Source organism: Mus pahari, chromosome 18 (assembly GCF_900095145.1).
Source record: "Mus pahari chromosome 18, PAHARI_EIJ_v1.1, whole genome shotgun sequence".
Lineage (NCBI taxonomy): Eukaryota > Metazoa > Chordata > Mammalia > Rodentia > Muridae > Mus > Mus pahari.
Window position 1 is genome coordinate 38,232,811 of NC_034607.1, and position 14,937 is coordinate 38,247,747.

A 14,937-nucleotide genomic window follows, 5' to 3' on the forward strand; every position below is an offset into this window, starting at 1 on the left:
TGTGTGTGTGTGTGTGTGTGTGTGTGTGTGTATTTTCATGCTTTGTGAAGGAGTATGTGTTCAATTTGTCATTTAAAACGAAAGATAAGGGAGTCTCAGCGAGTGACCTCCGACCCACTCAAGTCAGTCTCACTGGGAGCTTGGTAGAAATGCAAGTTCACCTGAATCCCATTCCTCATTCATCAGCTCTCAGGGTGGGGTCTGGCGATGTAAGACGCCTTTCTGATCACTCTGATAAATGATCACTTCCTCGCCTTACCGTGGGCTGCTTCCTCCCCGTCTCACCCGCAAAGGAGCTCTGGGAGGAGCGTGGTCCAGGTGGTCCAAGGTCCTCATCTGGGGCCACAGTGGTACTTGGAAGAGGGCAGTCGAAAGACTCACCATGTGTCTGTTTTAGAGGTAAATATCCCTTCCATGAAGGCTTCTGGGGGCATCCACTTGACCGGCAGCATGGCGCAGCCTCCCTTTCGGTAGTAGCTGGCCCTGTGTAGGGAGAAGAGGAAACGGATGCTTGGATCTGAAGGGGTCAATGAACAGAAGCTCTGCCTGCCTGGGAACAAACCAAAATTAAAGACAGGGCTGGGGAGGAAAGCAGGGGAGCACAGATCATTTAGTTAAGAATCTTGGTGTCACTTAATGGCCCACTGGAGGCACGGAGGGAAAGATCTATGCAGTGACTAAGGTCCCTCCTAGCAGCTGTTTAGATTTCCCTGTTGGGTTTTGTTTATTATAACTCACGATGAATAACACTACTCTGCCCTTAGAAGTACAGCGTGTTTCTGATGACCTACAGTAATTTGACTTCCAGAATGGGAGGGCTTGTGTCTTACTCATTTCTGATCCTCCATGGGAGTCCGACAGTGGCGTTTCATTCACTGTAGGTACCCAACAAATAATGTAGACAGCTGGCCGGAGGGAGGCTGCCTCCGGTAACACACCCAGACAGAAGGACCCGGGGCTGCTCGTGGATCTGGCTTAGCACACCGACGAATTAATTTATTGGTTTTCATCAGTAATGCCATTGACGCAACTGGCTAATAAGAACTAATAAATTAACTCATTTACCCGTTAAGCCAATTCCACACCTAGTGTTCTGTGCCTGTGTGTGTTATGGGAGGCAGCTTCCCACCAGCTGTCTACACTAATTAATGACTTCAATAAACATGCTCTGAGTATTAGAATGTATCAAGTACTCTGCCATGTACTGAGGATATAAATAAATCATAGACTCTCTTTCTCCCAAGGATACAGTTCAGTGGACGAGACACACACACCTGCAATTGCAGCACAGACATGGCGTGTGATAATACAGGAGGCATGGAGTTCTGTGGATGAAAGATTGACTTTCTGTACATATAGTAAGGGTAGAGAATGGGGTGGCTGGTTAGAGACAGCACAGAGCAGCGTTTACGGAGCTGGTCAAGCTCTCTTCAAAGACCATTCCAGCCTAGCACGTCTATAAATGCATGGGGCTGCAGCAAAGCAAGTGCGGCTGAAGTCTGAAGATAAGGGCTTGCTTTGGTCTAGATCTTACGTGTCCCTAGAAGCCATGTGCTATAATCTTGGCCACCAGCTTGGAGTACTTCTGGGATGTAGTAGAACCTTTCAGTGAGCAGTTCTCAACCCCTTTGGAAAAACCTCTATTTCCAAAGATATTTACACTTCAGCACAGTAGCAAAGTTACCATTATGAAGTAGCAATGAAAATAATGTTATGGTTTGGGGGGTCACTAGAACATGAGGAACTGTATTAAAGGGGCACAGCATTAAGAAGACTGAAAGACGCTGCTCTAGATGGTGGGTTTATCAGAAAGCAGTTAGTTCACTAGAAGCATGTTCTTGAAGATGTGTGGACCATGGTCCAGTCATCCTTTTTTTTTTTTTTTCTATCACTGCTTTGAGGCCACTATGAGGTGAACATGGTGCCATGTGTCCCTGTCCCCATGTAATGTAATGCCATAAGCCTGAACAACAGAGTCAAACCTGTGATTATGGACTTAGGGCTCTGAAACTGTGGTCCAGAATCAATATTTTCATCCCTTTCAATTCACCTAGTTCAAGTGTGCGCTATGGAGATGGAAATCCTGACTTCCAGGAAGTTGTCAGAGAAGAAGACCCAGTAAGGAAGAAAGAGCCGGCTAGCACACCACACTGCTGTACTGGAAATCGGAGGCAATCCCCAGTGTCCAGAGGACACCACACTGCTGTACTGGAAATCGGAGGCAATCCCCAGTGTCCNTACTGGAAATCGGAGGCAATCCCCAGTGTCCAGAGGACACCACACTGCTGTACTGGAAATCGGAGGCAATCCCCAGTGTCCAGAGGACACCACACCGCTGTACTGGAAATTGGAGGCAATCCCCAGTGTCCAGAGGACACCACACCGCTGTACTGGAAATCGGAGGCAATCCCCAGTGTCCAGAGGACACCACACTGCTGTACTGGAAATCGGAGGCAATCCCCAGTGTCCAGAGGAAGTACAAGAAGGGATGCAGAGTCTTGGGGAGGCTGTGATGGCTAAAACTGATTCTTAGCAGGACAGGATCTAGAATCACCTGGATGACACACCTGTAAGGGATTGTCTTAAATAGGTTAAGTGAGGTGGGAAGACACACCCTAGGGGGGTTGCCATCATTCCTTCAGCTTGGGTTCTGGATAGGAAAGAGAAGGAGGAGGAGGAGGAGGAGAGGAGGAGGAGGAGAAAGAGGGAGGAGGAGGAGGAGGAAGAAGAAAAGGGAGGAGGAAGAGGGAGGAGAAGGAGGGGAGGAGGAGGAGGAGAAAGAGGGAGGAGGAGGAGGAAGAGGGAGGAAGAGGAAGAGGAGAAGGAGAAGAAGAAGAAAAAGAAGAAGAAGAAGAAGAAGAGGAGGAGGAGGAGGAGGAGGAGGAGGAGGAGGTTGAGCATGCATCCATCGCTCTCTGCTTCCTGATTGTGGCTATGATGTGACCAGCCACTTCCAGCCTCTCCTGCCTTGACTTCCCCCCCATGATGGACTGTGTTCTTGAGTCAAGAGCCCCCCAAACCCCTTTCTTCCTTAAGATGCTTTTGTCAGCGTATATTATCACAGGAATGAGAAAAATAGCTAAGATCAGGGATGAAAGGTAAAGTGGAAGATCTGGAAGTCATGTAACACTAGCTGCTGTGGATGGCTCCAAAGAACTCCTCATGGTTCTATCCTCCATATGCTATGGCCGTAGGTCCCAGCACAACAGTAGCACCCGTGTGTCTCTGGAGATGGGTATTAATTCTCACCAAAGTCCTCTGCGGCTTCCAGATATCCTTATGTAACCTTCAGGGAATGAGAGCTCCCATGTACCCATGATCCCACTTAGTTACATCCATGAATGGGTCAATTAGCAACCAGGCAAAGAGTATGCTCATCTCACCTGCCATGCCAGAGTTGAAAATAAATAGAAGAAGAAACTAAGAACGGGGAGTAGAAAGAGAAAGTGCAACAGAACCACTGTAAAAACCTCTGTATTTATAACTATTGTTATCATTATTTATAGTCTTGAAGACCAGGACTGGAGCTTGTGTATATATACCTTACTATCACCTTCTATCACCTCACTACATGATCACTCTTTCACTGGTAATTTTTATGTCGTTTTGAGGATGAGACAGGGGAGCAGACAATGAAGCTGAGCTAGGGGCTTTGGTGAACTCGATTTCTGTGCCTCTGGGTGTGGGCAAGGCCTGTTAGCCGGTCTTTCCTGGGGAGCTCGTGCCTGTGACGAAAGCCACTGTAATCATGTAGAACCTTTGAGTGTTGAGGGGAGGGGTTGAGTAAGACATGAAAACCCCTTTCAAAGCATTTTACACATCAAGCGTCCATGTCGTTCTCTGTGTGAGAACATGGCCAGCGACCCTGAGGGTTAGAACCCGAGAGATAAAGCCAAGTCAAACCATGCTATCAAGTATGGTGGTTCTGATGTCTTGGAAGAAACTCGCTGAAATTTCAGGTGGGAAGTTGACAAGATACAAGGTGATATTAGACATAAGCTGTCCCAGGTATCTATTTGAGGAGATGGATGGATGGTGGAGGAAGGTGTGGGCGGAGCAAGGCAATCCTCTCACCTGTAGATATCTCGGGCCATCCCAAAGTCTCCAATCTTTGCTATTCTTCCAGCTCCTGGGCAAGTCAACAGACAGTTTCTAGCAGCAATATCCCTGGGAAGAAAACAGGGTTCTTAATTTTATACATAAAACATTCTAGGATCTCCACCGTCTGTGAAGTTCAAACAGTTCTTTCCTTCACCCTGTATTTATGTTGTTATATTATCTTTCACTGTAAAAGAAACAGCCACGCTGATTTCAGACGAGGATTAGGGGCACTGGTTGCAATGTGTGGTGGCTTGAATGAGAATTGTCCCTCACAGGCTCACATATTTGAACACTTTCTAGTTTCTGGTTGGTGGTGCTTTTGAGGGGAGGGTGTAGAATCTTTGGGAGGCAGAGGCTTGCTGGAGGCAGTGTATCAGTAGGGGCGACCTTTAGTTTTTTTATGGCTTCACCCCCTTCCAGTTCACTCTCTGTGTTTGCGGTTGAAGATGTGATCTCTCAGCTTCCCGGTGCTTCTCTCGTGATGATGGACTCTCCCTCTGCAACTGTAAGCCCAAATGAACTCCTTCTCTCATAATTGCCTTTGAAATTGGATGTTTTTCGTTGCTGTTTGTTTGTTTGTTTGTTTTTAATCTCAGCAACAGAAAAGCAACTAATATAACAATGCTCAGTGAGAGATGAGCAATAAAGGCATCTATAATTTAAAATAGAGCTTGCTGGTCTTTTACTGTGCGATAGGCATTGTTAAAGTCTAATTCTCATTACAACGCATAGGATATTACAATGATCCTCATCTTATGAAAAATCTAAGCTAAAGGCAGACAGCACTGGGGCATAAGAAATACTATCTGGCTTTGGAATACTGTTTTGCATAGAATACGGGTTAGTGTTAGCATTTTGCCAGCAGTTTGAAGAAACATTTCAGAACAGTATGACTTCAAGTTCAAGTAGGTTACCATATTTCCAAACATTCCTAGTTCTTTTTTTTTTTTTTTTTTTTTAAATAACCAGTGTAGCTCTGACACCTGTGATTTTTATCTAGTACCATTGCTAAGCTATGCAGCTGGAGTCACTTTTTCCAAGCTAAGAAGTTGGCACTCAGTTCCTGGGCTCCAGATGGCTCATTCTCCTACAGCATGCCCCCGAGGCACCGCTGCTGGACCTGTCCACCTTGACCCCACACCGATTCTTCCCTGTTGACATACGTGTGGGAACTGAGGCCCTAGCCAGAAGTCTGGAATGTGGTGCTAATCATGTTAAAGCCCTGAGCATAAAAAAAAACCCAACAAATACCTTAGGGGGCACAGATGGTGTTTTTATTCTTTGAGTGGCTTCACGGAGGCTCTTATCCTTGGTTGGGGTAGAATTTGGAGGATAAACAACTGGCTAAAAACGACATCTGAAAATGAGGATGCACGGGGCGATTTCTCAGTGGTTAGAGCGCATGTTGTGTAATCGTGTGGGCCGGATAAGTGCCAGGATGGTGCGGTGGCATGCCTGCAACCCTAGCCTTGGAAGGTGGATACAGGAGGTCTCCCGAGCAAGCTGTCTAGCAAGACGAGCCATGTCATGAGCTCTGCGTTGTACTGAAAGAGCCTGCCTCCGTCAGTAGATGGGAGAGTGATGGAGAATAACTCCTGACATCAGTCTTGGGTGCCCGCGTGTATGAGCACACATGTACAGGCACCTACGCACATGCTCACACATATGGAAACATGCATGTATGTGTGCATACCACACACACACACACACACACACACACACAACACAAATTCAAGAAGGAAGTAGAAAGCTCTGGAAGGTGGCATGTGTCTGTGTCCTTAGCACTTGAAAGTCTGAGACAGAAGGACCTGAATTTGCAGCTATTTTTGGCTGAATAGATGTTTTAGTCCAGCCTGGGCTACCTAGTGAGACCTTCTCCTTAAAAATAAAGTAAAAAGGAGGGGGTGTGGAGAGATGGCTCAGCAGTTATGAGCACTTTCTGCTCTTGCAGAGGTCCTGGATTCACCTCCCAGCAACCACGTGGTGCCTTACAACTGTTTGTAACTCCAGTTCCAGGTGTGACCTCCATAGGTACAAGACACACACAATGCATATACATACATGCAGACAAAACACACATACTCATTAAAAAATGTAAGAGAAATAAAATAAAATAAAACTTTAAATTTAAAATATTTTTAAAAGTATGATTGGGAACACAGCTTAAGATTTCAGAAAGATGGCCTGGGGTGAGAACCGGACACTGTTAACCAATCCAAAAAGTTGGAGTTTGAGGAGCAGTGGTTCACAAGACATCCAAGCTGAACCTTAAAAAGCATAAAATGGCATCAAAATAAAGGAAAAACAATTAGCCATTAATTCCGAAGAGAAATATAATGAAGTGGGTGGGAAAATGTTTACCTCTCCCAAAAGGCCTTCACACAGAAGTGTGTGAGATCATCACTTTAAAGGTGACTTTGAGTTTAATGATAAGGAAATAATGCCATCAGACACACAAGGGATTGGTAGAACGACACACACATCTTGAAATTTCATTAAACCATGTCCAAAAGCAATCATTTTAGTAAAGAAAGAATGAGGGAGTTTGGGGCTGGGGAGGGAGACGGCTCTGAGTTCAGAACACGTGTCTTGCGGCAGCCTAGGAATCTGAGGGGCATGTTCAAGGGTAACTGTTGTGGAGTGTCCCAGGAATCTTTTAACTAGTCAGAAACTGCAAAAGGCACTTCCCTGATTAAAAACTACCACAGGATCCCAGGAGAAAAGCTCTGAGGGAGGTGGGCAATTTCCAGACATTTCTTTTTGAACAGGTCATTCAATACGATCTTCACTTGACCTTTGACATTTAATTTCTTGAAATGGACAAAATGAGAGGTTGGGGAGATGACTCAGTTGCTAAAGAGCTTGCCGTGGACGTATGAAGAACTGAGTTTGGATCTCCCAGCACCCACATAAAAAGCCAGGGGTGGTGGCTTGGATTTGTAACCTTGTGAGAGATCAATTTTCTTTGGTTCAGATTCCATCTTAGAGAACCTGACCTAAGGCTGGACTCAAGTTAACTAACAGGGTGGTACCTAGCACCAGTTTCCAGGTTACCCCCCAGGGGCCCCAATAAGACCTGCATCTTGCACCAGTCTCCAGGTTATTGCCCAACAAACCTGGGCCTCCAGGTTACAAGCCCGCCCCTGGCACTTCCCTTCCTAACAACCACCAATCAGGAGGAGAGCAGAAGTGACGTTCATGGTTTGGCTCCCGGCACCAGCCAATTACGTTAAAGACCACAGTGGCTTCCCCCAGTTAAATGCTTGGCAGGCTAGAAACACTCACCCCTCACTTGTCATATCCTATAAAACCCTGTCTCGATGAGTGTTTGGGCTTTTCTCCACCGAAACCATCATGTAGGTATGTGGTGACTTAAGCCCAAGCTCGAGCTTGTGAATGCACACCCTAGTGTGATTGCATTGGATCAGCTCCTCATTGGTCTTTGGGGTTCAACAAATGCTTCGTGGTATTACCCTCGCCCTGGGGAGGCAGACACAGGCCAATCCCTGAAATTCCTTGTGGGACAGCCTAGCTGAAGTGATGAGAGTGCTCTGGCTTAAGGGAAGGACTCTGTCTTAAATAATAAGATGGAGAGTGATGGGAGAAGGCATTTGATGCCAACCTCTGGCCTCCCCATGCATTTGCATACACTGCCCCTGCAGTGTACGTGTATACATTTGCATACACTGCCCCTGCAGTATACATGTATACATAGGTACATAATCCACACAAACATGAATGAACTCCCTCCCCCAACATACTTACACATACACACATACACACACATAAAAAGGAGCAGCCAACTATTTCTAAGATATCTCATTCTGATCTCCACAAGCCATTTCTAAATCTGGAAGTAGGAGTCTTGGGAGAATGGGATCCTGTTATCTGTTACAGAACATGGGGCATCACCATTAGGAAGCAGATTTCAGACTGTCAGTAAATGAAATGATCCATCCCTTGGCCAGACACTCTTGTGCCAACCGTGGGTGGAGTGCCTCCATGAGAGGCAAAGGCAGACAGACATGAAGTCACCAAGGTGGGATACAAATTGGTAACAGATGAATCTAGACTTAAAGATACGGGAAGGGGGGCTCCAAAGGGAGGCTGATTTCCAAAGGGGGCACTAATGTGCCTCAACTGAGAAATGGTACAGCCCAGAGTTGAGGTTTATGGAACGTTTTGGGCACAATAAAAAGGGCAGCCGACTAGGTGGCTTTGGATGAGGGCACAGAGGGCACTGGTCCTGGCTGCCCCTTTGCGTCTGTCATGTCTACTGATCAGAATGGCTTGCAAGTGGGAATGGGGTAAAACCAAGGGGGAAGGACTGAGAACCAAAGCAATGGCTGGGCAGTGAGGTAGGAGGTGGCTCAAGAGAGGCCACTGTCTAGTGTCAGAGTGACTCTGAGAACTGGGAGGGTCTTCTTCCTGACTTCTGGCTTCCTCTCTACCAGGGAGGAAGTGTGGCTTGTATCCGCTTACACATGCTGCTTCTAAATGCATAGAGGGAATCCTATTTTCTACTTACTCTGTGCCTATGTGAGCTAACAGCCACGAGCAAGCCTTAAGTAGTTCGAAGACACAGGTTAACACTCGTGAGTGTGTCACGAGTGAACATCTATCACTGACTGAACTAGAAGGAAATCATCAAGAAGAGCTTCGCAAAGAGCCCCAATGATATACTTGACTTTTCAGATCTCAGATCAGCTGTGGTCAGCAGGCACAAGGGAGGACACATGAGTCAGGGTGATGCTGGGCATTGAGTGTGACACACCGCAGCCCATACAGCGTTTAAACCCAGGGCAGACGAAATATCACCTAGCTAAAGGAAATTATTTTTAAGCTTCACTTAGGAGTACTTTAGAAAAAAATTAATTTATTGAGCCAGTATTTAGTGTCCAACAATATGCTATGAGTGCATGGACGAATTGAGGAAAGAAAGACTCCTTTGAAGAGCTCGGTTTCTAGGTAGGAGAAGCTCAAGGTGAGCCAAGGCTTGAATGTACAGGCAGGAGGACCATAGGAAGGCTAAAGTCGCTCACCAGTCTCTAGCTCGCCCCTGTGGGGAAGCGTGGAGGATTTAGAAACCCACTTTACACAGGGACAGGAGATGCCTTGGGAGTCAGGCTGCCCCTCAAAGATGGCTCACCCAAACAGTTCTGGAGAGAGACCGAATCTAATCGAAAAGGGGCAGATCCGCGCTCGGGACCAACAGGGAAGCATTCAGAAAGCTCTGCGGAGATGAAGGCCATGGACTCACCGGTGGATAAAGTGATTCTCCTCTAGGTACTGACAGCCACAGGCAATGTCCCGAGCCACATGCAGAAGATCCAACATGGCCAGGGAGGTGGGCTGGTTCTGTGGGAAGACAAGAGGCCCGCTGATGAGGGAAGACAGGAAGATGGGAAATTGCTTCTGTCTGTGAGGAGGCCGAGGCCACTCATGCTGCTCCGCCAGGGGTCTCACCCCTTTAGAAATCATTCGCTTCGCCCCAAACACGGTCAAGGCATCCATCTTTAGGAACAGACCCCAGGTGAGTCAAAAGGACAGCCGGGGCTGGGGATGTCTGGGCCTCAGAAATCCTGCAGGGCAGACAATTCTTGCTCTTTAATGCATTTTACACATTTTACCCCAGAATTCATGTGTTACAACCTGATAAGCAAGCCTGGGAGAAAACCGATGGAGAAGGATGTTTTTGAAATCTTCTATTGTAATGTCTTGCAGTGGTCTGTGTATTTATTCATTGTATTTCCCCGTGTGTGTGTGTGTGTGTGTGTGTGTGTGTGTGTGTGTGTGTGTGCACGCGCGCGCGCGAGCGTGCATGCAGATGGTTGTGCATATGTGTACATTAGAGGCCCCAAGTTGAAGTCAGGAATCACTTGCTTTCATTTTAGTCATCGAGGCAGGGTTCTCAGTTGCACCCAGAGCTCATCGATATGGCTAGCCTTGACATCCACTTTTTAGCTCTAGAAATCCCATCTCAATTTTCTGTGGTTGGAATTTCAGGAAGGTTCCATGAGATGATATGGGGGGATGCAAACTCTAGCCCTTGTGTGGCAAGTACTTTAACCACAAGTGTTTTAACTATTGAGCCATCTCTCTGGCTTTTAGAATGCCTTTAAACATGGGGCTGGAGAGATGGTTCAGTGGTTAAGAGCACTGGCTGCTCTTCTAAAGGACCTGGGTTTGATTCTCTGCATTTATATAGCAGCTCACAATGAGATGTAACTGTTTCCAATGCTCTTGATGCCCTCTTCTGCAGGAACTGCACACGCATGGTGCACAGATATATACGTGCAGGCCAAACACCCATGCACATAAAAGAAATTAAATAAGTTAAACCATTAAAAGTACTTTTAAACATTAATTTTCTTTAAGATCTTGGCCTAAAGTGAATTAAAAAGAAAACCTCATGGAAAGCTGGGCAAGTCAAAAGCAACATCAAGCCGTTCTCCAGGAAACCTCTTCCGTATAAGAGCAAATGTGATGCCATCTGTGGACACTCGGCCTCATGACCTTGTCATGAAGGTGACCCCTCATCCTGATCTAAATGCCTACATTTTTTAGTCGTGTGCTACCATCCAGTGTCATATTCATGTCGTTGTGTTTGTGTCCTAGGTTTATTTTAACCAATGTTCCCAAATAAACTTTGAGGTCTCCAGGACCTGGGTTCTGGATGCGGAAATCATCAATGAAACAAGAGAAACTAGAACATTGACTGGATCTCAACCTGAGGGTTGAATGACCCTCTCACAGGGGTTGTCTAATCACATAGTTACATTATTATTTATAACAGGAGCAAAGTTACAGTTATGAAGTTTCAATGAAAATAATTTTATGGTTGGGGAATCCACCACATGAGGATCGGTACTAAAGGGGTTGCAGGATTAGGAAGGTTGAGAACCACTGATCTAGAGGAATTCAGCCCTGGAGTCCAGCAAACTCCAGACTTAGAGGTCTGGCTATACCCGCTCACACTCCAGAGCCCTTGTCTTTCCATCCCAAGCCCCTGGGCTATATCTCTCTGCATATGCTGTAAAGAGTTACTGGTATTAGCCCTGCACACTAAAAGTCATATTGCTTTCTCATAGTCAACCAACCACTATGAGTTAAGTTACCCTTGTGACCCTGAGTACATGGAGGAAACCCCAACAAACCCTCCAGCCCCCCACAAATCTGTTGCTCAAAACACTTCAGCAATGTAGGGGAGAGGGCTCTGGAGGGCAGAGCTCCAATCTGTGAAGCTGCTCCCCGGGGACAGCATGGCAGGAAGGACAGCTTACCTGGGATGGGCAGAGGTGGGCCAGTGACCAGGGCGACTGCAGTGCTGTCTAGCTGTGGTTTCATGGACACGTGGGTGTGTGGTTAGCAAGAAGAGCCACCCAAAGAAAAGGTGGTGGCACCAAGAGTAGATTCGGTGGATGGGATCGTAATTCTGAAGAAGGGGGTTCTCTCAAGAGCGACCCTCAGATGGTACTGATCTCAGGTGTTGAGATGAGTCCCCCCGACTCTGACCTTGCCCAGGGTGGTACCGTAGGGGCAGGGGGCCTTCAAATTTAGGAGGCAGAGAAACCCCATTCCTCAGGCTTCTGCTTCCTGCCCCAATGGCCTTGGGCTTCCCGAGTGACAAGTTCTCAGACATCCCTTACAAGGATTTCTCTCTCCTCTGCATGTTCTCTCCTTCAGCCTCAAGAACTCCAGAGCCATGCCTCCTTCGAGTTCTTCACAAGTTCTGTCCCTCATACATGACACCACAGGTGTACATGCTAAATATTCCAGCATATTATTATTATTATTATTATTATTATTATTATTATTATTATTCAGAAAACGACACAATCAGGTTGATGTGTGTATTCTATTTGCTTTGGGGAAGAGATCTGTGGGTTTGGAATCTGCGGATGGAGAGCTGGCTAGTGCCATGGACGGCATGCAAAGTCCCTCCAGAGTCATCGGGTCATGAAATCAGATTATTGAATCAATTATGTAGGGCTCGTCTCCCTAGGTGCTCCTCCACCATCCACTCTCAGTCCGTTCGATCCTGACCCATTTCTTCATGACCAAACCACAGGCTGACTCCCAGGAGCCCACGGGGCCAACTCCCAGGAGCCCACGGGACCGACTCCCAGGAGCCCACGGGGCCGACTCCCAGGAGCCCACCAAGCACGTTATTTCCCTTGCAACTCCCTCTGACATGAGCCCTGGAGAGAAGACTGGCTCTCACTCACCGGGCGAGGGCGTGTCTCCCTGAGGAAGGACTTGAGGTCTCCACCAGCCATGAGCTCCAGCAGGATGAAGCGGGGCAGGGCTTGTAGACTCACCCCGATGCAGCGAACAATGTTCTGGTGGTTGAATTTGCTACAGGGCAGAGGGCATAATCAAATTTAACTGAGCCAGGCCTGGGACCATCAAGAGAAGCAGGGCACAGAGTCATGGCTTCAGCAACCATGCTGTGAAGCTATATTCTGTAGATAATGGGTGGAGGGGTCTCTGGCTGAACCTGAGGTCAACCTCCCTGGGGTGATGCATAGATTGGGCAGGCTTGGCAGGAGTTGAAATTCTGTTGGAGTCACATGTACTTTGCATGTGTGAGTGTGTGTGCATGATGTGCATGTGTGTGTATATATTTTTATATGTCCACCTGTTTGAGTGTGTATGTGTGTGTTTGTGTGTATGCACATATTTATGTGTGTGCATCTGTTTTTAGTGTTTGCATGTGTGAGCACTGCTGTATAAATTTATAACCGAGTTCTCTAAGGAAGGTCTCAGGCAGAAGTTGAAGGACTGGCTTCTGAAAGGGACAGCGTGTGACCTGCATGGTGACAGGCTATGAAAGAACAGCAGGAGGAGAGATGGCCCCAGTGGTCTCTGAAATCTCCTGCCAACTCCACATGGGCCAGGACTGATTAGGACCCATGGCCCTGAGATTTGGATTGTATTGTCATTTTAGGATATGCAGAACAATGGGGCTAGGAAACCTCAGATGGATGGACACACACACACACACACACACACACACACACACACACATTCTGAGTTGAGAAACTGGTAATTATATGCTGAAATATATCTGTTTATTACTACCTAGTAGGAATATTACATAAGTAAGCCCTCCTTGTATTTAATCTTAGACTTTTTAGGTTTTATTTAATACTCTTATATTACACATATAACCAGAATAAATATTGTTTGTTTTTTTTTTTAAGCAAAGTGCTATCCTGGCTGCGAATTTTTCTCATGTTCCAGAGCCTATAAAAGTATCATTCAAACAGCTTTGGTCAACCTGGGCCACAGCCACTCTGGGCCACCTCCCCAGGTCAAGATGCCTGGAGGTAACAGCGCCAGAGACAGCTCTGAGCTTCCTTCAGGTCACAAGGACATCTGTCTGCCTCCTCCTTCAGGAGACCTGAGTAGCTGCCCTCAGGAGGTTTCCAGTTCCAATTAAGGTCTGTTAGGGTACAGTCTTTTTCACTGTAGATGTTGGGTATGGTAGCCTGCTATCTTTCATTGGTTCCCTTCCTTTATGTCCAGGACCTCAGGTCTGGAAGAGTCACTTAAAGGGGATGGGGTAGGATAGATCATCTAATGTCAGAAGGGAGTTTGTTTTCCTAAGTGAGGATTGGGAACCAATGGCTGGCACTGGGGAGCTGGCTGTAGGCAGAGAGGGATCAATAATTAGGCCACTCAGACACTTCCTAAGATAATCATCCGGGGCTGTTCCACTTCGGGGGTCCTTCCACTTGTGGTGTGGGTGGGGGACTGTTGGGACAAACACATCCTGTTTTCTCTAAAGATACCCATCTGTCAGCTCTTCATATGATTTGAGGAGTCAGGGGAGAGGCTCTGCCTTTACCTGATGATCAGCGCTTCCATGAGGAAGTCCAGCTCATCTTGTTCTGAACACACTTCCGGCAGCGTCTGGAAGGGAGGGTGGGAGGAGAAGGTGGCCGTGAGCTGTGCGTGGTAGCCTACAGGGACCTCAGGCTAAGGCTAGGCGGAAGGTGGAGCCACCCCTCACCTTTACAGCCACTTGTAGAGGGCTTGGGTCATTGGGCATTCCAGATACCTGGCCTTCATACACCTCCCCAAATGCGCCATGGCCTAGGCCCCTGTACCAAGAAGACAAGACAAGTCACAGTTAAGGGGGCCACAGGCAGCCGGGGACCTGGAGATCAGTGTCACATTCAGTGGACACACACAGGAGGAGTTACACCTTCAGCTTGGCTTCACTATGTTGCCCTGGGCATCCATTTCTCTTCTTTTCTTAATTTTAATTTCTTAATTTTCTTAATTTTTTAATTACCATATTTTATTTTTTAATCTGAAAATGAATATATTTTCATACAATTTATTCTGATTATGGTTTTCCCTCCCCCAACCCCTCCCAATCACTTCCACCCTCCACCCGCCCACCTGAATCCACGCCCTTTCTTTCTCTCTCTCTCTCATAAAAAAAAAAACAAACAAGAATCTAAAAGAATAATAATAAGAAGAAGATAAAAAACAAACAAACTAGTCGGAATAGGACAAAACAAACAGAAAAAAACAAAACAAAAGAAACACATATAAACTCAGAGACACACACATCCATACATATAGAAATCTCATAAAAACACAAAACTAGAAACTGTAATACACAAGCAAAAGACCTGTAAGGTAACAAGGGAAGGAGGAGAAGGAGGAGGAGGGAGAGGAGGAGGAAGAAGGAGGAGGAGGAGGAGGGAGAGGAGGAGGAAGGAGGAGGAGGGAGAGGAGAGTAAGGAGGAGGAGGGAGAGGAGGAAGGAGGAGGAGGGAGAGGAGGAAGGAGGAGGAGGGAGAGGAGGAGGGAGAGGGTA

At 46.8% G+C, this 14,937-nt stretch overlaps 1 protein-coding gene across 1 annotated transcript in view; it reads right to left on the reverse strand.

Moving 5' to 3' along the window:
• The window catches only part of Alk (ALK receptor tyrosine kinase), a 723,531-nt gene that overhangs the window by 13,451 nt on the left and 695,143 nt on the right, over positions 1-14,937 (reverse strand). The window contains exons 21-26 of the mRNA XM_021217650.2: positions 14,120-14,210; positions 13,955-14,019; positions 12,330-12,459; positions 9,362-9,459; positions 4,075-4,167; positions 382-483 (exon numbers count right to left, since the gene is read on the reverse strand). Of these exons, the coding sequence (XP_021073309.1) occupies positions 382-483; positions 4,075-4,167; positions 9,362-9,459; positions 12,330-12,459; positions 13,955-14,019; positions 14,120-14,210 (579 nt within the window). The remainder of the gene's footprint in view (positions 1-381; positions 484-4,074; positions 4,168-9,361; positions 9,460-12,329; positions 12,460-13,954; positions 14,020-14,119; positions 14,211-14,937) is intronic.